General features: G+C 40.0%; 1 protein-coding gene across 1 annotated transcript in view; it reads left to right on the top strand.

Annotated features, from left to right (window-relative positions):
* The first annotated feature begins 926 nt into the window (after positions 1-926).
* GABRB1 (gamma-aminobutyric acid type A receptor subunit beta1) overlaps positions 927-23,701 on the top strand; it is a 454,930-nt gene continuing 432,155 nt past the window's right edge. The window contains exons 1-3 of the mRNA XM_086405923.1: positions 927-1,433; positions 1,601-1,692; positions 2,122-2,189. Coding sequence (XP_086262049.1) covers positions 1,354-1,433; positions 1,601-1,692; positions 2,122-2,189 — 240 coding nt within the window. The 5' untranslated portion in view covers positions 927-1,353. The remainder of the gene's footprint in view (positions 1,434-1,600; positions 1,693-2,121; positions 2,190-23,701) is intronic.

Genomic DNA, 23,701 nt, shown 5'->3' with positions numbered 1-23,701 from the left:
GCCTTTTATATTCTGCTCAGTCATTTCAGGGTTCAGCTACTCAAGCAGACCACAGGCTTTCAGGTTTCATAGTCTGTCAAAGTCTCTTTCAAGTCTCTTTGGCATATTCTCTTCCTTCCTTCTGGAATTACCCTCCCTCCCTACTCTGGCAAAAAAAAACCTTCTTTCTCCAGAAACCCTATCTACCTCACTTTGGTAGAATTAACAACCATCTTGCCACTATGTAAACTATATAGAGATATATTGAGTTTACATATATTTACATCCATCTTCCCCAACAGCCTGTGAATTTCCCAACGTCAGAAATCCTTTTAAAGTTGTCTTTGAGTCCCAGAATTCCTAGAAGTTAGTAAAAGATTTAATATATGAACAAATTCCTAGCAAAGGGATTCCTGCCTAACATAGGCTCAATGACTTTTATCGAATTGTATTGACTGAATTGAATTTAATTCAAATAGCTTTTGTTCCTACAGAACCCCAATCTACTAGTAAACAGAGGTTAGACCCTCTCGGTGTTTCTGGGTCCTATTTTGGGTTACTGACACAAGCTTAACACTTGGCAATAAAAAAGATATTTTCCTTACTAGAACCTAGAAGAAAATACGACCAATGACTCTAGAAAAAGAATTTCCTGTCCGAGGTGCTGCCTCATGGTTGGCTTCTCTCACCTCTCTTGCCTGGTGAGACACGAAAGGGGGAGGGAAGACAAGTCGGGGGAGCAACTGCAAAAGTCGACCAGCTCCTCTTCCTCCTCCGGGAAAAGAGAAAGAGGACACTAAGCCAGACATCCTAAGAAGCCTTTCACGAGACCTGAACAAATAAGCCTGAGTTTCCTTCTCTGGCTCTCCCTCTCCACTTACTTCGTCCCCCTTACTCCCCTCACCCCATCACTCACACACACACACAGACGCACAGAGAACCACCTCGCCTCCAGACGCCCAGTTCTAAGATTACCATGACTGTCAACGAAATATGCCAATCACAGGCAGCCTAAACCAGATCCCTGGGAATTGAGTAAAAAAACTGGTTTGGAGGCAGAAAGGAAATGATCATAGCAACCTCCAATGCACAAAGAGAGATTCATACTCATATGCACGTAGGATCCGAAGCAAAGAAACAGCAGGATATCTTTTACTATCGGAGAACGCGGAGCACCACAAACAGGAACTTTAAAGGAACTGAAATCTGTTGCCTGTTCCACTAGGAATATTGTTTGCAAGGCACAAGGTGTCTTTTGGTAGTGAGCACCCTCTGCGCATGCGCAGGTCCATTCGGGAATTACTGCCCTGCCGCCGACTAAGTTGCATTCCTTGAATCTTCGCAGAAAAGACAATTCTTTAATCAGAGTTAGTAATGTGGACAGTACAAAATCGAGAGAGTCTGGGGCTTCTCTCTTTCCCTGTGATGATTGCCATGGTCTGTTGTGCACACAGGTGAGCGGCTGTTGTTGAATGTCTTTTTTTTTCTCTAGGTGTTTTCTTTTTACATGCTTGCTGGATCATGTAGCTCGTTATTTGGGGGGGTAGGTGTGCCTGTCTATTTTTATGTCTGCTCGCAATTTGTGCTCATTCTGAATCCGGTCCCTACTTCTTCCCTTCAGCGCCAACGAGCCCAGCAACATGTCATACGTGAAAGAGACAGTGGACAGATTGCTCAAAGGATATGACATTCGCTTGCGGCCGGACTTTGGAGGTAATGCTTCATCTTTTTTTTTCAACCTGTAACCCATATCTAGTTCTCTTTTCCTGTCGAAGATAAATGTCAAAAAAATTAGAAGGAGAAGCGTGTCATTTTCATAAGCGTGCACTACGCCCTATGCTCTGGCCAAACACGCGCGCGCACACACACACACTCACATTCACACACACGCCGGACCCCTAGGCTCAGGTGGATGAACCCGAGGCACAGCCGACCTTCCGTGGCTCAACACACCCTCTGCATAGTCACTGCATCATGCGTGTGCCCACACCTGTTCTCTCGGGCTGTCCCCTGCAACGGGGTGGAGGGATGAGGGTGGTGGGAACCCATTCAGAATGTAGTAAGCGCAGGGAAGCCCTCTGCCCCTCCCCAGCCTGTGGCCGCTCTGAGATTATGTCCACAATGTGCCCCTGTCCCCCGCAGGGCCCCCCGTGGACGTCGGGATGAGGATCGATGTCGCCAGCATAGACATGGTCTCCGAAGTGAACATGGTGAGTGGCCTCGCTACTGGCCCGGCCGCCGCGCTTACGCAGATGCGAAATGGACCGGTCCCCGTGCCCTCTGCGTTTGGTTGGCGGTCACCTCGCCCGGGCCCAGGGATCCCTCTCCAAGCGCGCTCCCTACTCTGGCACACACGCCCTCTGGCCCTGGTTTGTATTTTCAACACACACACGGGCTACTGCGGGTGTTGAGGAGGAAACGTGCTCGGCACTATTTGGGGAAGGACGGGTGACTGTGGCGCCGCCGGAGCGGGTGGGGCGGAGTCAGCGGTACTTTCGCAGGGTTTCCTTGGGTGTTGCGAGGCGCAGGGCACCATCTGCCGGCGGCCGGGTGGCGTGCACCCGCGGGCCCCCGCACAGTGGTCCGCAGCCACCTCCTCGCCAGTCGCGATCCCCGCAGCGGACAAGCCAGACCCCCGCCCAGGGCCCGCCGCCAAGCACCCGAGCACAAACATGAGGTTTCCAAGTGCCCTCTCCCTTTCCGGGCCCTAGCATACGGAGTGGCAGGAGCAACAGGCTGAGACCACGGTCCCTGCTGGCTGGCTTATACGAAAGTACTCAAGCCAGCTTCTGGGGAGAGGCTTGCATTGTTCCCGCGTGGAGGTTGATGAATTTGTCTTGCTGCATCTTGAGAGTTTAAGTTGCAATCAAACGGTTCGAGTTTTGCTTTGTTTTGCCTTAGACACCGAAGCATGCGGAGGAAAGCCTGATGATCAGTTACTGTGGAAAAGGGAGAGCAAGGGAGAGGGCGATAGTAACGTGTAGTGAACATAGCGCAATCTTTTCATTGCGAAGAGTTAACATTCTTTTATTTCATAGTGTCTCCTTCCTTCTGAAGCTGTTTCAACATCGTTTGAAATCATAGTGTTTCTTTCTCTATTGGCTGTTTCCAACCACTGTGGGGTAGCAGTTTTCTACTTAGAGTTTCTAACTGTTGCTTCTTATAAGGTAGTGGGGAAAAGCCTGTTGCTTTTCTAGAAGACACCACCCAGCGAACAGCTAGATCTACCTGAGAAAAATGCCATTTTCATTCCACTTACGGGAAAAAAAATGTATTGTGGCAGTGGAAATTTAGATAGCCTTAATAATTTAAAGACTAAAGCCTTTGGGAATTTTATCACTGTGTAGCTGTAAAGGCTATAGAGTGATAGGCTAAATGAATTGTCAGTTCATTTCATTTCATTGCTATTGTGTCATTTTATTTTAGCATGTTAAGGCTTAAGAATTTCTTTTTTTAGGGTATGTCAGGGAAGAAATATATATATTTAAAATATATTGAGTTGAAGTAGATTTAAAAGTGTGACTATTACATTTTGTATTTTATAGTTGTACCTTCCCCTGCTTTAAGTAGCTTATTTTAAACAGTATTTTAATCTGATGGTGGTATTAGAAAAACAGTTTTGAAATATCAATGCACAATGAATATTCTCTGACTTGGAAAAGGTTTTTAATAGCCTCATTTATAATATTCTCTCATATACATGTCCCCGCTACAAAGCACCCCAAAGGAACTATTTACAGATACTGAGGAATATAATAACATGGGCACATATACAAACCATACCCAATCCATGTCATTGTGACTGGATAAACTAGGCAATGAATTAGTTTAACAAGCTGTTTGTATCAGGTAGATAAATGATGAAAATATTTTCCTTTTCAGTCATTTATTTGGCACCTTCTAAGTACCCACACAGATCATTTATAAAATAGGAGAAGATTGGGAAAGCTCAAAAGGCAAACAATGTCTTTGCTAGTGGTCTGCTTTTCAGAGAACTATGCTTTTCAGAATTTTTAAAATGTATAATTTTGTTAACTATGTTTACAAACAACTTTACAGTTTAAAAACATAAACAAAACTGAATGGAATAGGAAGTTGCTATGTAACCAAAACAACCACCATAACAAAAAAGGCCTGTATAATCAGTTGTTCAATGGAATTTGTACAGAGGCTCAGAAAAAAAATATTGAATTTAATTGCTTTACCATAGGAAATAGCTCTTTATTATGGAATAATATTTTAAGAAAATCTATTTATTCACTGTACCATGTGTGTATGTACTTGATTTTTTAAAAATATTCACCCAACAGATAAACCATTAAAAAATACATTCTACCAGATTACCCATTACCTTTCCACAATGGTGTTAGAGACATGACAGGAAAATAGAAACCACTGGAGAAGGAAATGGCAACCCACTCCAGTGTTCTTGCCTGGAGAATCCCAGGGACGGGGGAGCCTGGTGGGCTGCCGTCTATGGGGTCGCACAGAGTCGGACACGATTGAAGCGACTTAGCAGCAGCAGAACATAGAAAAATAAAACTTCATTTACTTAATTTTTCTTCTGTCATCAATGACAAAGCATTGAAATGCATAGATTGCAAATAACTCCAAAAAAAAAAAAATGGAAACGAGGAGGAGTTTAGGATCAAGCATTCTATAGAAACACAATCTGGATAGTTAGCCCTGATTAACAGCACTGTCTATGATGTGCTTTGATTTTTAGACAAGACAGTAGAGTTGAAAAGTCAATGAGCAATAAGACTTATTGCTTTTATATTGAGCATGTTTCAGAACCCTGGTAGGCAATAACTTCTGAGATTATTTAATAGGGAATTTTCAATAAAATAACAACTAAGAATGGATATTGCATATAATAAAAATAGTTTTAAAGAAAATTCAGATTAAAATCCATTGCTAAAACATTACTCATTTTTATATTTTTTATTCATTACCATTATTACCCACCCATTTCCACAACTGGGAAAATGACATAACTGTACATTACATTAATGCTTTTGAAAACTATGTTCTGTTTTGAAAACTAGGTTCTTTTAACTTTTATTCTTTTCGTATGCTATGCTAAGTTAAATATAATTCCAGGTTGGTTTCTAACATTGTGTTTCATTAAAGACTAACGTCACATCAGGAGTATTTTTGATTCATGTCCTTCGGGATTTAAAAATATTTTTCCTAAATTTAAAAAAGAGATAGAGAGCTCTGTTAGTCAAGAATCTCTATAATCAAGAATTGTTGGTTTTGAACAGTGAATGGAAAACCTCTGAAGAATAATTCTGATGCAGGGAAAAAATCTATACTTGAGAGCAGGACTTTTCTTTTCAGGCAAAAATATTATTGATTAAATCAGAAAGGACTTTTTCTTTTGGCATCATGGGATAGATTGTGCTTGTGATAGCAACTACAGTACGGTTATTTTCTAAACAGTCATCTTTAAAAAGCTACTGATTTCCATGTGTTTTAAATTAAATCTCTCAAACCTTTTTTTTTTTTTCTTAACAATTTCTGTGAAATTGTATATCTACACACATACACAAACACATACACAAATGGCTGATCAAAGAGGAATAAAGAGCAGTTGGAACAAAAAGAGATAGAAATCCTCAGAAACTGCCTTGAAGTAACCACTAACATTTACTATTAAAAGTCCAATAAAACACAGATAATAATAAGCAAGTCTTAAAGCAATTGATTGGAAGGAACATGATGTTAAATACCTGTAACAAAAGGTTGAACCCTTGTATTTGATTCCAGTGACTAGCTGTTCCTTCTTATTAAAGAGGTAGCTCCTAATCATCAAAGAGGAGCTTCAACCATGCAACTCTCTGTCTCCCATCGAAAAACATGGTGGTCTGAGAGTGGCCACCCCCAGAAGATTTCACATCTATTGAGCTCTAATCCAGTGTAGGTCTCAACCCAAACTGTTCCCAGGATTGGATACCTATGGTGTGTTCGTTGTTTCCTTCCTTCATACATACATAGATGCCACAGGGAATGCTATTATAGGCATTAAAATTGACATAAGAACACCTCCTCAAAAAACTAAAATGAGTTTAATTGTCTAAATAATACCCCAGAAAAAAAAAAAAACCTTATTTATGAAATACCCTCTATTGTTAAATCCCACTGTTATTTTAATAGTTGATTCCAGACGTTTCTGGTATACACTTCATTTATGTCTCACTTATGTCTAGTTACCACCCTCCTGATGACACCCAACAGTAACCACCTATCAGAAATCTCCCTCCCCCATTTCTCTAAGCCAGTGCTTCTCATTCTTTAATGTTTATCTGAACCATTCTGGGATTTCAAAATGTTAAAATACAGTTTCTTATTCAGAGGTCTGGGGTGAGGTCTGATATCCTACATTGTTAACAACTCCCAGATGCTATCGATTGCTGGTACATAGACAGCACCAGGATTTGCCTGGTGGCTCAGATGGTAAAGCGTCTGCCTACAATGTGGGAGACCTGGGTTCGATCCCTGGGTTGGGAAGATCCTCTGGAGAAGGAAATGGCAACCCATTCCAGTACTCTTGCCTGGAAAATCCCATGGATGGAGGAGTGTGGTAGGCTATAGCCCATGGGGTTGCAAGAGTTGGACACGACTGAGCAACTTCACTTTCACTTTCAGACAGCTCTTTGAGAAGCAAGATTGCAGTACATTATTCCAAGGCCTAGCATTATTAAGAAATGAACCTTTTTTTTCTTTTAAATTTCTCTCAAGATGGTATTTTTCCAAGGTTTCAAATTAAGTTTCAAATTAATTTCTGGGTAGTCAAACAGGTAGCTGTGCTCAAAAGCAAAAATTAGTGTAGTAATTGATGATAAGGAACAGGATAAAGACAAGAGCCTTGTTGGTAGGGCTCGACTTAAAACTGATACGCAGTCCTGCTGTGTCAGTACTTATGAGTCATCCAACCTTAAATGATGGCCATGAAGATGTTACCAAGCAGAGCAACTTGCACAACACTATCCTGCGACTTTACAGAGCACCAGTGACTCTTCTTTTTCAGAATAAAGAACATTGCAAACTGGGTTTCCCCTCACTAAGAGCTTGCAATAGCTTTATAAAATAGCTTAAACATACTCTTGCTGTTGTCGGTAAATTTTCTGAGGTTATAACAGAATTCCTTTGCAAATAGAGTAAATAGGTCAGTACTATTTAAAGGCATGAACAGATATCAGCAGTTAAAGATATAAATATGTTTTTCTCTTATTAATGAGGTCTCACTTTTAGGTGCTGGGTTACAATATTGTACCATCTAGAGAAGTTCAAAGAGGAAAAACTTCCCTTTACCTTTCTGTTTGGAGATAACAGATCTTTTTATTCTCTAAGCTACATCAAAGCAAACCTATCCAGATTTTGTAAAGTTTGAAGTTACATTTGAAATACTATATTCCTAGGGTTACATGGCCAGACTAGGAATTAAAGTGTGTAGTACAATGAAAATAAATAATGGCATTTGTTGAATGCCATTTGTTGAATATCCTATGTAGAAGACATGGTTATCAAATCCTTTTATTAGTAACTCATTTTGTTTGTTGTTCAGTCGCTAAGCCATGTCCAATTCTTTGAGACCCCCATGGACTGCGGCATGTCAGGCTTCCCTGTCCTTCCCTGTCTCCTAGAGTTTGCTCAAACTCGTGTCTGTTGAAGTCTCTGTAGTCACCATCCCCCATTATAGAAGGAGAAACTGAGGTTGAGAGAGGGAGAAAGTTAGGTTGAAAGAGATTAAATATCTTTAATAACTCAGAAGTTACAGATCTAACTTCTGTAGACCCAGGCAGCCTGATTCCAGAACCTGGCTCCTATTTGTGAGGCAAGTAAGAAAACATTGCTGGTATTTAGCTTTGGGACTTTGAGTAAGTTCCCTTGACTTCTCCAGTTCTCAAGTTTTTCTTCTGTAAAATGAAGGTAAATGACCCAGTTACTAAATCTTTTTCAGTTCAAATATCTACTGTAGAAACTTAGACTCTGCCAAAATGCAGATTCTTCCTCTCCACTGTATTCTCCTGTTAGATTTCATCTTATTCCATTTTGTTCTTCTGTAGATGTGTCAGTCAAAAAGCATTTATTGAATTCCACTGACTGCAAACTCCAGGTGTCGCCTGGGAACATTGCTGTAATGATTGTGTGCAATCTGGGGCCCCTTGGATTGCCATTTTAATTGGTTATGACATAATCATCCATTTTTTCCCTAGTTAAACACATTCCTAAAGACAACAACAAGAAATGTTGAATCAATGGTATTCAAAATGAGATTTGAATGATGCTGGGTTTATATTGTATTGCACTTTGGAGCCAAGAGTGTATTTGAAGTGTTTCCATCCAGTGTTGTCCGTCGTATTCACATGGGGAACTTTGCTCAACTGTTGACAAACTAACAAATATTTCAGCACAATGTGAAACAGAAGGAGAACTTTACTTTCCAAGATATGGGTATCCCAAAGGATTTACCCAAATCACCTAAAATCTTTCCATCAGGTGGTCTGGGAGCAAGAGGTGAAGCCGAGATGTCACCTGAGCTGAACATCGCTTAGTATCAATTCTATAAATATTTGTTTTTGTCATGGCAGACCCCCTAAGTTCTTGATAGCACTCTCAAAACACACATGAATCAAATCTTGCATTATCAGAGAAGGTAAAACATGTCCAAAGAAAAATAAATGATATTAAATGTTTTTAACTGATTTGAGTTTTAACAACTCAAACGGCCATTATCATACTTGAGGATAGTGGAAAGATAAATGCTATACCCTTGCAGTTGATTAAATGTTAATACAATTTCCCCCATAACTTTTTCAAAACACTGAATCTTATTTTTCATAATAGCAGGATTGACTTTTTACATTTTAGAATACTTCTGTTTTCAGAAGATCATGCATTTCATGAAGTCTCTTGACTTCTGGTTGTTGAAAGTAGTTATAGTCAGTAGCATAAAACAATATATTACTCAGCACTTGACAGAAATGCTCAAGAAAGGTTTTAAATTAATTCCTATCAGTGGTGATAACTTAGGAAAAAAAGACTGGTCATAGATGAGTGAAAGATGAATAGGTTTTCTTTAGTGAACTCAATATCCCCTTCTTAAAATCCTCATATTCCTTTCTGTTTTCTGCTAATAGTTTTTTTTTTTCTTCTACACCTCCATTAAGTGCTGAGTGTATTTTGTCTCTTACAATCCCAATAAAACTGTCATTGTTTTGCATATTTAAGATTAAAGGCCTTTTCCCAAAAGCACGCATTCAACCATTTTAGTAATTAAAGCAGATAAGGTCTCTGTCTTTGTGGAGTTTATAGTCTTTAAAAAACAAACAAACAAAGATCTGTATACTTGAAGTAATTTTTTTTTTCCTTTTTGGAAGATTTTGAAACACTCATAGTTACCTTGATGGTGGGCTGTTTTGGTTCAGCACATACTGAACAGTTAGTCTTTTACCGTGTCATGAACTCGGTATTAGGAATGGAAAAATGACTAAGACGTGTACCATATCTTCAAATATTTTATAGTGTAGAGGAGAATGTAGAAATAGTGATTTTAAAACAATGCGGTAGGGGCTGTGATAGAGATATGCATGTCCGTGTCCTGTGGAAGCATGGAGAAGTAGTTTCTAAGGAATGGTAAAGGGTTAATACTTGGGGTGAATCCTAAAGAGGACTAGTAGTGAGCACCCTGTGTAGGCTGCACATGAGAATACTTTCCAAGCAAAAGGAAGGGCATAAGCATTGGCAAGTGTGCCTGCAAACAGCATGGAGTGTTCTCGGAACTACAGGTCATTCACTATTGTGAGAACTTAAAAGGCACAGGGAAGATTGTCAAGAGATGAAACAGGATACTCAAAACAAGATGTAGGACAGTGTTATTGAATGTTCTCACTTGTGTAAAAAGAACCCTCTTTAGAAGTGTGTGTGTGTGTGTATGTATGTGTGTGTGTATATATATATATACATATATATATCTATGCTATGCTATGCTAAGTCACTTCAGTCATGTCCAACTCTGTGTGACCCCATAGACAGCAGCCCACCAGGCTCCCCCGTCCCTGGGATTCTCCAGGCAAGAGCACTGGAGTGGGTTGCCATTTCCTTTTCCAATGCATGAAAGTGAAAAGTGAAAGTGAAGTTGCTCAGTCGTGTCCGACTCTTAGTGACCCCATGGATTGCAGCCTAACAGGCTCCTCCATCCATGGGATTTTCCAAGCAAGAGTACTGGAGTGGGGTGCCATTGCCTTCTCCATATATATAGTATAGGCACTGACCACTTCTGGAAGAATGCTCAGGAGATGAGTAACAGTGGCTGCCTCTTGGAAATGGAACCAGCACTAGGAGTATGAATTGGAGGGATACTTAGTGTTCTTTATATGCCTCTTTGAATTGTTTGATTTTTAAAACTTTTACACGTTTTACATTTTCATTTTAAAAACACAAAGAGAGAGAGAGAGAGAACGAGACAGAGTTAGAGAGGCAGAGAAACAGAAAGAAATGATGGAATGTGTGCATTAAGGAAATGAGTCCTAATTCTGAAACAGGAAACCTGCTACAGATTTTAACAGGTTGCTACATTTTATTTTTCAGATAGATCATTCTGATGGCTTCCTGGAGAGTAAAGTAGAGAAGGCTAAAACAGGGGCAAACATTTCTAGTTAAGAAGCATTAGAGGGGGGTTTAAACTTCATATCAGATGGTAAATGCCTCAAGTAGAACAGTAGCTTTAGGAATGGAGAGGAAGAGGAAAAAAAGATTCAAACAAGTCAATAAGAGGGATTTTGTGAGTGGTTAGATATTGGAAGTTAGAAAGACAGTGAGCCTAAGATGCCCTATGACTTCCATATTGAATGATGGGCACATATGGTACCATCTGCCCAGGGAGGGAAACAGGAAAGGAAGTACCAGCTATCTTGTTTACCACTAAAGTAGATGTCTTTACAGATTCTTTTAGAAAAAATATCAGAGCATGTTGTTACAAGATACTGTGGGAACGTGCTCAGTCACTAAGTCGTGTCTCCCTCTTTGCAACTTCATGGACTATAGCCCGCCAGGCTCCTCTGTCCTTGGAATTTCTCAGGCAAGAATATTGGAGTGGGTTACATTTCCTCTTCCAGGGGATCTTCCCAACCGAGAGATCAGACTCGAGTCTCCTGCATCTCCTTCCTTGGCAGTTTGCTTCTTTACTACTGAGCCACCTGGGAAGTCCCTCTTGTGGAAATATAGAGGCAGAATATTTTAGAGGTTGGCCTATCCTGAGAAAAACTAGTTTCTTGGTGACCCTTCCAGTTCAGTTCACAAATAAGGCAAGTTCTACATGGAAAAATTCTGAGCCCATACATGTGGTGGCTGGAATGACCTGGTTAGAGATTTGGAGAAAAGGTGCTGGCCAAAGACAGAGAATGTTCAGTGCAGTCAACTTTAATCTATAGCAACATTGTTCTTTATCTAGGAGGACCCAGACCCTGATAAGATTGAGAACTTACTTTTCAAAATGCCCTAGAGAAGTGACCTTTGTATGCTGTTTCCTTTGCTTTTATAAAACTCTATAGGCAGGGGAAAAAAAGATTTGTGTGGAACTCACTTACACAGCATCTGCTGTCTTCTCCATTGAGTCTGTAGAATGATTCAGAGTCCTTCTGGAACACTGTGTTTCCATGGGAAATCACATGAAAGCAGTGTGAGTTCTTGTAGAAAGTGCATTTGGCACTGAAATGAGACGGGGTATAATAGACAGCACAAGTGGGGCCAGCAGAAATGAAGCTTAGCTGCCAGAAAATTCAAAAGTGACTCCCAGGAGCTTTACAGAAGAGCAGAAACATTTGAATGGTTTGGTGGGGTTGATTTTAAACAACCTTGTTGAAACAAGGTTTCAACAGAGCCCTATCCCCACAAATGGTTTCCTGGCAAGTGGATACCTATTTAAGCAAAGGCTTATTCATAGATTGTGTCATTGAGTTCAGAGAAAGAAGGCAGAGAAGCAGATAGAGAAATAGACTTAAACAGAAGAGGGTTGAGACAGAAGGTAGCTGTTAGCAATCCCTAGAAAGAGTATGGGTTAAGGTCCTTGGGATGCAACCAGAAAGTTAGAGGCCCAGAGTCTTTTTCTGGTTGCTGAATGGATTCATCGGGAAGTTGCTAAGAGAAAATCCTATTTGAATGAGAAGGTTTATTTGGGAACCTTCCTGAAGGTAGAGGAATAGATTTGTTGAAAGTTCAGGATGTCTGCCTACTCTAACCCTCTGTGACTCATGGAGAGGTTGTTTCTTTTTCTTTCGATCTATTATTTTCAAGAGAATGATATTCGATTCTCTAGTCAAGAGAAACCCCTTTGTGGTTTCCATAGAGACAGTTCAATGACATTTATTTGAAATCCTACCTGTGCCTAGAACATTTTCTCATGTCAGATGCCATCATTTCTCCCTTCTCCCACCTGTAATCTCTTTCCACCCAAACGGATCTAGATCTACTTCAAAATCCACAAGAAATCATCTTTCTTCTATAGTCTTGTCTGTAGCCACACGGAAGAGGAATCTACTGGAGGAAGAATGTCTAGGGCATAGAAGCAAAACTCTGAGAAGTCTGAGACTCTGAAAAGACAAAAGACCCAACCAATATAACAATGATTTTCTTTCAGTTCGTATACAGTTTTTATTAGCCTTGTCTTCCACCTCCTACCCTCAGCACAATGTTAGCTACAGGAAGTTTAGGATTATACTCTTTATGCTCTGTATGTAGTTCTTAGCATATTATAGAGACTTAATAACATTTATTAGGATTATAAAAGAATTTTTCTAGACATAAAAAAGTGTTAGTAATAATTTAAATTTAAATTCAGCGTTTAAATTTTCTAATTCAGAAATTATTAGTTCCTCTGTCAGCTCTACCTTACACTTTCATATGTAATTTTCTTTTATGTTGATCGTGAATCATGAGCCATTTCCATAGAAACAACTTTATCAGGTGGCACAGCCAGTTTTAGAGACACAAAATCATTTCATGACAAATCTCAAAATACATATATATGCATATATATGTATACACACTTAAGTATTGTCTTTAAAAATTAGTGAATTCATTTCATTTTTCAAAATGTAATCTGTATGTTGGTACTGGACTTTCAATATTTCTGGAAACATTTAAGAAATTACAAAGAATAACTGGATTTATGACCACAAAGTGAATAGCATTTAAATAGAAGAAAAGTAAAACATAAAAGGAAGCATATGAAAAAGGTTTTCTCAGGCATTTGGGGTGATTTTAGAGGAGCCAAGTTAAATTTTAAATGATAACCAAGGAGCTTAACCACATTTGAAAATATAAAGTAAATGAAATACCTAATTCAGAAATATATATTTACTATGGAAGCATATAATATCCACTATATCTATCTTATCTAGTCATATCTGCTGTAAATGTATCCTTACCCTAAACATGAATATCTGCTTTGAAACATCAACTTTTGTCTGAAACTTCCACACCCACACAGACATTTGTCATAACCAGTAAATGTGTTAAATCAACTACCACATTAAATGGAGAAAAGAGATTTTTTTTCCCCCACTGACATCGCCACTTTTCTGCTCACCCCCACCTGCAACACACACACACACACACTATTCAGCACATCCTGAAAGAACACTCTAGAGAACAAAAATCCCAGTTCAAACTGACCTTGGAGTTGAGGCTGATGAGAGGAGACAAAGAAGATTCACTATGAAGATTCATGTTGGTGGGAACTGATTTTCAGATGTTTCAAAGTTGGAAACAGAAGGAGGAGGACAGGATGAAAAGTTTGAAGAGTGAAAGGTACTCAAAAAACTGGAAAGTCATATTCCGTTTTTAGTGGGTTATCAGTGCATATCTCCTACATCCAGGTCTACCCTACTTTGGGAAACACCCCTGCAAGGTGTGCTATCGTGAAGTGTGAACAGAACTTCATAAACTGCTTCTCTGAAATTGTGGAAGGGAAAGACTTTTGAAATATTACAGACATCTGCCCTACTGTGTTCAAAATCCCTGTCATAAGACATAAGCATAACTTGCTGAATTATAGTTTTGCCTCATTCAGTTTCAGTTTAGTTGCTAGTGTCTGACTCTTTGCGACCCCATGGACTGCAGCACGCCAGGCCTCCCTGTCCATCACCAACTCCTGGAGTTTACTCAAATTCATGTCCGTCGAGTCGGTGATGCCATCCAACCATCTCATCCTCTGTCGTCCCCTTTTCCTCCTGCCCTCAATCCTTTGCAGCATCAGGGTCTTTTCCAATGAGTCAACTCTTCCAATGAGGTGGCCAAAGTATTGGAGTTTCAGCTTCAGCATCAGTCCTTCCAGTGAAAACTCAGGACTGATCTGCTTTAGGATGGGCTGATTGGATTTCCTTGCAGTCCAAGGGACTCTCAAGAGTCTTCTCCAACACCACAGTTCAAAAGCATCAATTCTTTGGCACTCAGCTTTCTTTACAGTCCAACTCTCACATCCACACATGACCACTGGAAAAGCCATAGCCTTGACTAGACGGACCTTTGTTGGCAAAGTTATGTCTCTGCTTTTTAATATGCTGTCTAGGTTGGTCATAACTTTCTTTCCAAGGAATATGCAGCTTTTAATTTCATGGGTGCAGTCACCATCTGCAGTGATTTTGGAGCCCAAAAATATAAGTCAGCCACTGTTTCCCCATCTATTTACCATGAAGTGATGGGACTGGATGCCATGATCTTCGTTTTCTGAATTTTGAGATTTAAGCCAACTTTTTGACTCTCCTCTTTCACTTTCATCAGGAGGCTCTTTAGTTCTTCACTTTCTGCCATAAGGGTGGTGTTATCTGCTTATCTGAGGTTATTGATATTTCTCCCGGCAATCTTGATTCCAGCTTGTGCTTCATCCAGCCCAGCATTTCTCATGATGTACTCTGCATAGAAGTTAAATAAGCAGGGTGACGATATACAGCCTTGACGTACTTTTTCCTATTTGGAATCAGTCTGTTGTTCCATGTCCAATTCTAACTGTTGTTTCCTGACCTGCATACAGATTTCTCAAGAGGCAGGTCGGGTAGTCTGGTATTCCCATCTTTTGAAGAATTTTCCAGTTTATTGTGATCCACACAGTCAAAGGCTTTGGCATAGTCAATAAAGCAGAAATAGATGTTTCTCCGGAACTCTCTTTCATTTTTGATGATCCAGTGGATGTTGGCAATTTGATCTCTGGTTCCTCTGCCTTTTCTAAAACCAACTTGAACATCTGAAAGTTCATAGTTCACTGAGTGCTGAAGCCTGGCTTGGAGAATTTTGAGCTTTACTTTGCTAGTGTGTGAGATGAGTGCAATTGTGCAGTAGTTTGAGCATTCTTTGGCATTGCCTTTCTTTGGGATTGGAATGAAAACTGACCTTTTCCAGTCCTGTGGCCACTGCTGAGTTTTCCAAATTTGCTGGCATATTGAGTGCAGCACTTTCACAGCATCATCTTTTAGGATTTGAAATAGCTCAACTGGAATTCTATCACCTCCACTAGCTTTGTTTGTAATGAAATGGCAACCCACTCCAGTGTTCTTGCCTGGAGAATCCCAAGGACGGGGAAGCCTGGTGGGCTGTTGTCTATGGGGTCGCACAGAGTCAGACACGACTGAAGCGACTTAGCAGTAGCAGCAGCAAAACCCACTTGACTTCACATTCCAGGATGTCTGGCTCTAGGTGAGTGATCACACCATCGTGATTATCTGGGTCATGAAGATCTTTTTTGCCTCATTACCATAGAGCTTTCACACATTTTAAAGGATTTGTACTTTGGCTTGTGCAGAATGGACAGAGATATGTGAGCCCAACCTCAAACCAAACAAATTCCACTATTCTTTTTCAATACTATTCAATCTCACTGACTGGAGGTTTAGTTTTGAGTGGAAATGTGGGCCCCTTTCAGTAGTTGGGTAGGAAACAACTATGGAAGGTGGTTTCAGAAGCTACCTGCTCGAAATACTGTCATCAGATCTCGATATCCTCTGTTTTGATTCATGATGAAAGGCAAATAACTCCCAGACAGGCACTAATCATGCTAGTATTTATTTCTTGTATTTGCACCAATGTGAATGAATGATTGAATGACAGAACAAGTTTGCTTAAGAGAAAGACTAGAAAAGAATAGGGAAAAAGTGGGGAAACAGAACTTACTTCATATTTTCCCAGAATCAGCAGTTTCCTTACTTTGGGAACCAATACAAAAGAGTTCAGCGCAGTTGCAGAGTGAGATGTGCTGATCCAGCATTTCTGCTGTCCGCTCCTCACTCAGAAAGAATTGTGCTTTATCTGACAAGTGATATTCAACATTCTGTAGCCCAAGATGTGAAATCTACAAATTCACTTCCATTGTCTGAAGGCATAGTATCTATGCTGACGGGGCCAGGTGGCAATAATATCTCACAGTTTTAATAACCTGATGAATTGCATAGTTAAAATCAGTGTCTAGTGGGCAGCACACTGGCAATTTTTTAAATCCAGACACTCCCCATCTGGTGTACATAATTTCAGTTTTTCTCCTTAAGTACATTCCCCTTGAATATGCTTCTGTCAAGTTATATTTAAATAATTTAAATCACTTTAAAATGTCAGGATGAGCTTGTATTCTAATTTATACTCTCAAGTATGAATCTCATGACTTACTTAAGCCCTTTGATTCTCAGTTCCATGTAAAATGGAAATAATAGTGTCTGTTCTACTTATTTCAAGGAGCAGGAAGAATCAAAAGAGATTAAATCACATACAAATATGTGCTCTGTATATGTGATATAAAACTGTAAACTATTATGAATGTTAAATACTGGTGTTTTTATTGTTATACTGTTATCTCTTAGGCTGGTAATGAATTTCTCCTGCTTTAATGCTAGGATATCAGGAATAACATTAATTCACATCTTACATAATCAAATATAATGATATTTTTGTTCAGTGCTGGGATTTTTATCAGGCAGTTGAAATTCACAGTACTACCTCTAATTGTGAAACTATTCTGTGACATCTGACAGGAAAAAAAAAAATGGAAAGAGTTTCTCACACCTTTCCTCCTGATCATTTTCTCTTGGTGCTCACTCTGAGACCTCTCACATTTTAAAATTTGTAAAGAGGTATGGTCCCCCATACCTCTCTAACTTTCACATTTTGTGTTACTTCCTAGTCTGTGAAAGAAATGGGTTATGCGGTTTTTCCATGAGCTTAGCCGAGACAATGAGGGTTCTGGAGTTGATGTTATTTTAATTGCAGCCCCTGCACTTACAGGCCCTGTTACCTTAATATTTTTAACTCTAGAATAATCATATAGTTGATTATCCAAACATGAACCATTGAGAATGAAAAGGAGCACTATTAACAATACCTGGATCAAGAAGTGTAAACTGACACTGTCTTGGGAAAGCCAGGATTTATGATCACCCTACGCTACTCAAAACCTGAATTTCTTCATCTTTAAAATGGGGATAAATTATATTTTCTTCTTAAGTCATTGAAGGCTTAATGAGATAATATGTTGTCTGATTTGGGGAAATATCCGTTATTTTCTTCTTTATCGTTTTCATTTTCCTCCCTCTCCTCTTCTCCTTCCCCTTCCTTCACTGAACACATATTATGTACCAGTCACTGTTATGAGCACCTTATATGAACTTCAATAATGGATGTAAGGTAGAGTAAATAACCTAATAAGAGTTTTTATACTAAAGTTTGAGATAATCAAACATAAAAATATCATCAATCAGCTCACCTTTGTTTATCAAGAGTATTATAAGAGCAAAGAGATTTGCTAGGAATTGGGAAGTGTTATTAAAAATTGTAGGATTTACTTTATTCATTCAAGGAACAGCCAAGAATGTCATTGAGAGAGTAGGTTATTAAAAGATAACAGTCTTCATGGGGTCATTATTGACCACAATTAACACTAAAAATGGGCCCTAATGATGAGATCTTAACTTATGACATCATAAAGAAAGTACTACCAAGCTGAGATGTTCAAGAGGAGAATAATCTAGGTAGGAAGGTGATGGATATTCCACATAGGGAAAATAGTACAAAGAAGTTTGTAAAGATAGTATTACGAAGACTAATCAGGTGTGAATCTTAAGGCCTAAAAAATCATCTTGGAGTCTTAGTAATAATAATAATACTTACTGAGTACTTCTACCAAGCAGGTACCACTCTAAGCATTTTACAAATATTAACCCACTTAATCCATAATGCAGCCATATGAGGGATGTATCATTATTATCTCAATTTTACAGATAAAGAATCTGAGGCATAGGTAGAAAAGTTAAAAAAAAAAAAAAAAACTTGCCCAAAGTTGTACAACTAGTAAATTATAGAACTGTGATTTGCACCCAGGTAGACTGACTTCAGGGTCTATGTGTGGTAGTTAGGTCACTAAATCAATTAGATCATATAACATTGTTATTTCTGAAAACATTTTAACTAGAGAAGTTTTGAAGATTAGGAGGCATTAATACTTGACAAAATGGGTCCTAGGATGAAATGTATTAGCAATTAATATTATTTAGTCCAGAGTTAAACTTTGTAAAGGTTAAGGAGTAGCTTGATTAATGTCTTCAGGTTTACAAAAGCATTTGACCCGTTAACTGATTTAAATCACATTCAACCTATTTGCATGCAAGATATTACTTAAAGTGCTGTTAGATGCTCATTGAAAATAAGAAGAGAGCATGTATTTTATGCCTCTTCTGAGAAACTCTTAACTTGAAGAAAGAAGCAAAGTTTAAATTGGACATAAGGAAGAACATCTTGACTGTAATGAGTGAGAAGATGCTGGAAGCAGCTACAGAGAGTATCTGGGAAGTGTCCATCCTTAGAAAGCTTCAGAACAAGAAAAGATAATTATATCCATCCTAGTTGGCTTATAGAGCTCTTCTATCCAAAGGCAAGAGGGTGACCAGAGAAATAATGCTTCACTAAGACCCTTAAGAGTCGGACACAACTGAGCAACTGAACTGAACTAAAGACCCTTTCCAATTGAGGGATTTGAACTTCTAAGACTTTAACTTGATATTAACAATCTATGTAAGATCTTCAAAAATCCCCACATTTTGATCACCTGGTTCCCTGGTGGCTCAGACGGTGAAGCATGTGCCTGCAATGTGGAAGACCTGGGTTCGATCCCTGGGTTGGGAATATTCCCTGGAGAAGGGAATGGCAACCCATTCCAGTACTCTTGCTGGAAAATCCCATGGACGGAGGAGCCTGGTAGGCTACAGTCCATGGGGTCAAAGATTCGGACATGACTGAAGCAACTTAACACACAGAGTATATATAATTCACAAAGAAGACTACAACCATACACTTAGAGATAGTGACAGGGCACTTGACTGGGCTATCATTAATTCAGTGGCTCTTTCTGGAGCAACCAACTTATTGACCTTATACTGGGCTTCCCCTTGGCTCAGCGGTAAAGATTCCACCTGCCAATGTAGAAGACACAGGAGACTCGTGTTTGACTCCTGGGTTAAGAAGATCCCCTGGTGGAGGGCATGACAACCCACTCCAGTATTCTTGCATGGAGAATCCCATGGACAGAGGAGCCTGGCGGGCTATTCCATGGGGTCCCAAAGAGTTGGACACACTGAACTGACTGAGCGCATACACTGACCTTATCCTACTCACACTTATATCTTATTTTGCCATGTCACTAACCTTCATGGTGGTTAGTGAAGAGGAGATTCAGGAGACATTAAATCCTCAAATGCCAAGGGTGTTCTGTAATGGGACTGTCTTGAAGACTTTGCCTGATAAGTGCTTTTTGCATGGGGTAGGCTGTGTAAAATCATGTTGAACTGAATTTAAATGTAATGCATTCATTTCAGGTCTGTGTATACTTCTGTACTTCGTACAGGAAAAAAATCCCTTAATGTCAAGAATAGGAATAGTTATTAAAATATAATGAAATGTATTATGTATCAGGTTCCAAAATAGATACTTGACATCAGTTTTTACAAGAGCCACCTGGGATAGGAATATCTAATATCTCTGTTTTACAGACTGGACTTCCTTGGTGGCTCAGATGGTAGAATCTGCCTGCAATGCAAGAGACCCAGGTTTGATCTCTGAGTAGGGAAGATCCCTGGAGAAGGGAATGGCAACCCACTTCAGTATTCTTGCCTGGAGAATCCCCTGGACAGAGGAGCCTGGTGGGCTACAGTCCATGGGGTCAGATAAAGAATTGAGAACAGGAAAGCTGATTTGTTTTAGAGTTGTTTTTAGAGATCAAGCCTGTTTAAGAACCACACATCTAACCCTCTTTTGGGTCCTGGGACTTAATTCCAATGTGTGTGTATGGGGGGAGGGGACTGGGAGGCTCCCCAGCACATACAACAAGCAATATTCTGGACACTAGCTGAATGTGCTACAACACAACTCAATTCTGACACTGTTTATCCAGAGACAGCATCAGATTCCACAGGTTAAGTGTTCAGGTCTATAAGATGTCCCCTTCCCCACTTCAGATGCCAGCTGCAAGACCAGGTTGTTACCTGTACTCATGACTAACTAGCTGTAAATTAGAGGTTCCCACAATCTCCACCTTGGGTTTGATTATATTTTGTTAGAGCAGCTCACAGAACTCAGAGAAACATTTTACTGACTAGAGCACCAATTATTATAAAAGGATATAACTCAGGAGCAACCAGACGGGAGACAAGGTGTGGGGAGTGGCCACAGATCGTCCACACTCTCTTCAGGTCCACCCCTCTCCCCTGTTTCCAAGTGTTCACCAACTGGGAAGCTTTGAATCCCTTTCCTCTTGGATCTTTATGGAAGCTTCATTACATAGTCAGGATTGATTAAATCATTGGCTGTTGTAGATTGAACTCAATCTCCAGCCCCTCTCCTCTCCCTGGTGGTCAGGGGAGGGGACTGAAGTTCCAGTCCTCTAGTTACTCAGTTGGCTGTGCTGGCCATCAGTCCCCAGCTTTAGATACTTTCTCAAAGTCATCTCATTAACATAACAAAAGACATTGTTCCTCCTCCCGCCACCCCCTACCCCCACCCTTCCTTGGCTTCCCTGACGGCTCAGATGGTAAACAATCTGCCTGCAAAGCAGGAGATACAGGTTTGATTCCTGGGTCAGGAATATCCCCTGGAGAAGGGAATGGTAACCCACTCCAATGTTCTTGCCTAGAGAATTCCATGGATAAAGGACCCTAACGGACTACAGTCCATGTGGTCACACGGATGACTGAGCAACTAACACTTTCACTCTTTATTTAGACATTTGAAGGATTTTTTTTTTTATGAGTTGTTTGATAAAAGTTGAGGGGGGTGGGGAATAGGAGGACCAAGTATATATTTCTTATTATAAATCGCAATATCACACTCCCCTTATCTTTTTTTTTCTACTTTTTGGCATGTGGGATCTTACTAGTCAGTCCCCAACCAGGGTTGGAACCTGTGCCCCCTGCAGTGGAAGCCTGGAGTCTTAACCACTGGATCCCCAGGGAAGTCCCTCCCCTTGTCATTTTATCCAGCAATCATTTCTTTCCATTTCAGAGTTTACTCTGGTCTGAATTGTGCTGTTAAGAGATATCTTCTATTTCTTTTGAGAAGAATCCCACCAAAAAGAATTGAATTTTGAATTTCAGGCCTCAAAACAAGCAGGAGCATGAGGAGTAGTTGGTATTCTTGCTCCAGTTCTGTGGAATTACTTCCCTGGACAGAAATTTACCTCTTCATTTTTTTGTGATGGAAGATGAAAGAAAAAAAATGACTCTCACCAGAGGAGAGGGTTGTTTGGTGGGAGCCCAGGTTCTTGTTTCTCCCTCCCTTGCTCTCCTTGTCATGGTTCATAAAACAGGCAACACAGCATTTTTCCTGTCAGATTTGCTTGCAGAGGGGATTTGTTTGTTGGAGTCCAAGACAAAGACTCAGAAAATCTGAAATCTGTTATTTTTCAATTTACGGGATTTCCTGCCAGTGAAAAGAAAGAATTGTCCTCCACTTCAGAATTCTCTAACGGGGGCAGACATCAACCCCTGGAAGGGGGAAGCATGCCAGTTGTTTCTTGGTGGGGAGAGTAAGGAAGCTAATTAGACAACCCATTTCTGGTTTAGAAAAGACAGAAGAGGCTCAGGTATATTTAGCTTTTCTTATTTTTCCGACTGAACACTGAGAGAGAAATCAAACAGGAATGTGTAAAGGTCACATCATTTCATCACTGTCCTTTCAGAACTGGGGGATTACATTATGAAATGCAGATGGCATCTTGAGGTTAAAATAGCAAGTTATTATTATCACATCGCTTACAGGAGAGATTTTTCATTTTTCTGTCTCCTGAAGGAATATACATTTTAAAACTTTATTTAAAAAAATTAAAGGCATGTATTAAAAAATTATAAACCTCTTTTTCTTCAGGCTTGGTTGGAATGATGTCAAAATAACAATCACTTAGCTTGCTTCTATAGAAATATAAAGCAAAGGATTTACTGCTGAAGGATAGTATATTTATAAAGTAGAAGACATTCATGGGACATAGTTTAGGGAGAAGGAACTTGCTTGAAATAAACTAGCTTGCTGTATTTCAAAAAATGCAAAGTGAGGCTGAGAGAACACTAAATTCTGCTAAAGCCATTACAGGCTTGATTTTGTGTGTGTGTGTGTGTGTGTGTACTACATAAGGCATGGTACTGCTGATCACCAATATAGATCTTGCTGCATTTCTTTGTCCCTGGGGCTTCCCTGGTAGCTCAGATGGTAAAAGAATCTGCCTGCAATGCAGGAGACAGGGTGTGATCCCTGGGTTAGGAAGAGCCCCTGGAGAAGGGAATGGCTACCCACTCCATGATTCTTGCCTGGGAAATCCCATGAACAGAGGAGCCTGGTGGGCTACAGTCCATGGAGTCACAAAGAATTGGACATGACTGGGTGACTTCCATTTTTTTCACAGGTAAAGAATAATCTGCTTTTACGTCTCAGCGGGGAGTTAAGCAGTTAACTGTCTTTGTGCTGTCACTAAAGACTGAGTCCCACACAGGCTCAGCCACACACTGCTGCTGCTGCTGCTAAGTCGCTTCAGTCGTGTCCTACTCTGCGCGACCCCATAGACGGCAGCCCACCAGGCTCCCCCGTCCCTGGGATTCTCCAGGCAAGAACACTGGAGTGGGTTGCCATTTCCTTCTCCAATGCGTGAAAGTGAAAAGTGAAAGTGAAGTCGCTCAGTTGTGTCCAACTCTTCGAGACCCCATGGACTGCAGCCTACCAGGCTCTTCCATCCATGGGATTTTCCAGGCAAGAGTGCTGGAGTGGGGTACCATTGCCTTCTCCATCAGCCACACAAAGGTCAGGTCAAATCAGAACTTTTTTATCTTTGGTTTAAGGATAAGACTAAGTTCTGGACGTAGAAGGGTGAGTGCAACACAAAGTCGGCTTCAAGAAAAGCTGTAATTTAACATCATGTATTGTGGGGTTTACTGAGATCTGAAAATACATAATTTCAGAATGGCTTTCATAATTGAAATCATCAGACCAATACATTGTTTTGTAACTTCTCAACCCCTTTAACTTCTGATTTTATTGGAGATTTTGTAGAAAAGAAAGATTCATGTTAGTCAGTAAATACATGTATTTTTTTTAAAGATGCTAATTAGAAAGCCCCAAGAGGTTTGTTTGTTATGGAAATTCAGATACAAAGGGAAAAATAAAGGCCAATGAAAAAAAGTTCAGGGAAGCAAAAATAATTTCG

Source organism: Bos grunniens, chromosome 6 (assembly GCF_055505025.1).
Source record: "Bos grunniens cultivar Pamir isolate PY7600 chromosome 6, Bosgru_T2T1.0, whole genome shotgun sequence".
Taxonomy (NCBI): Eukaryota; Metazoa; Chordata; class Mammalia; order Artiodactyla; family Bovidae; genus Bos; species Bos grunniens.
The sequence above is the reverse complement of the archived record's forward strand: the minus strand, read 5'-3'. Positions and strand labels throughout refer to the sequence as shown.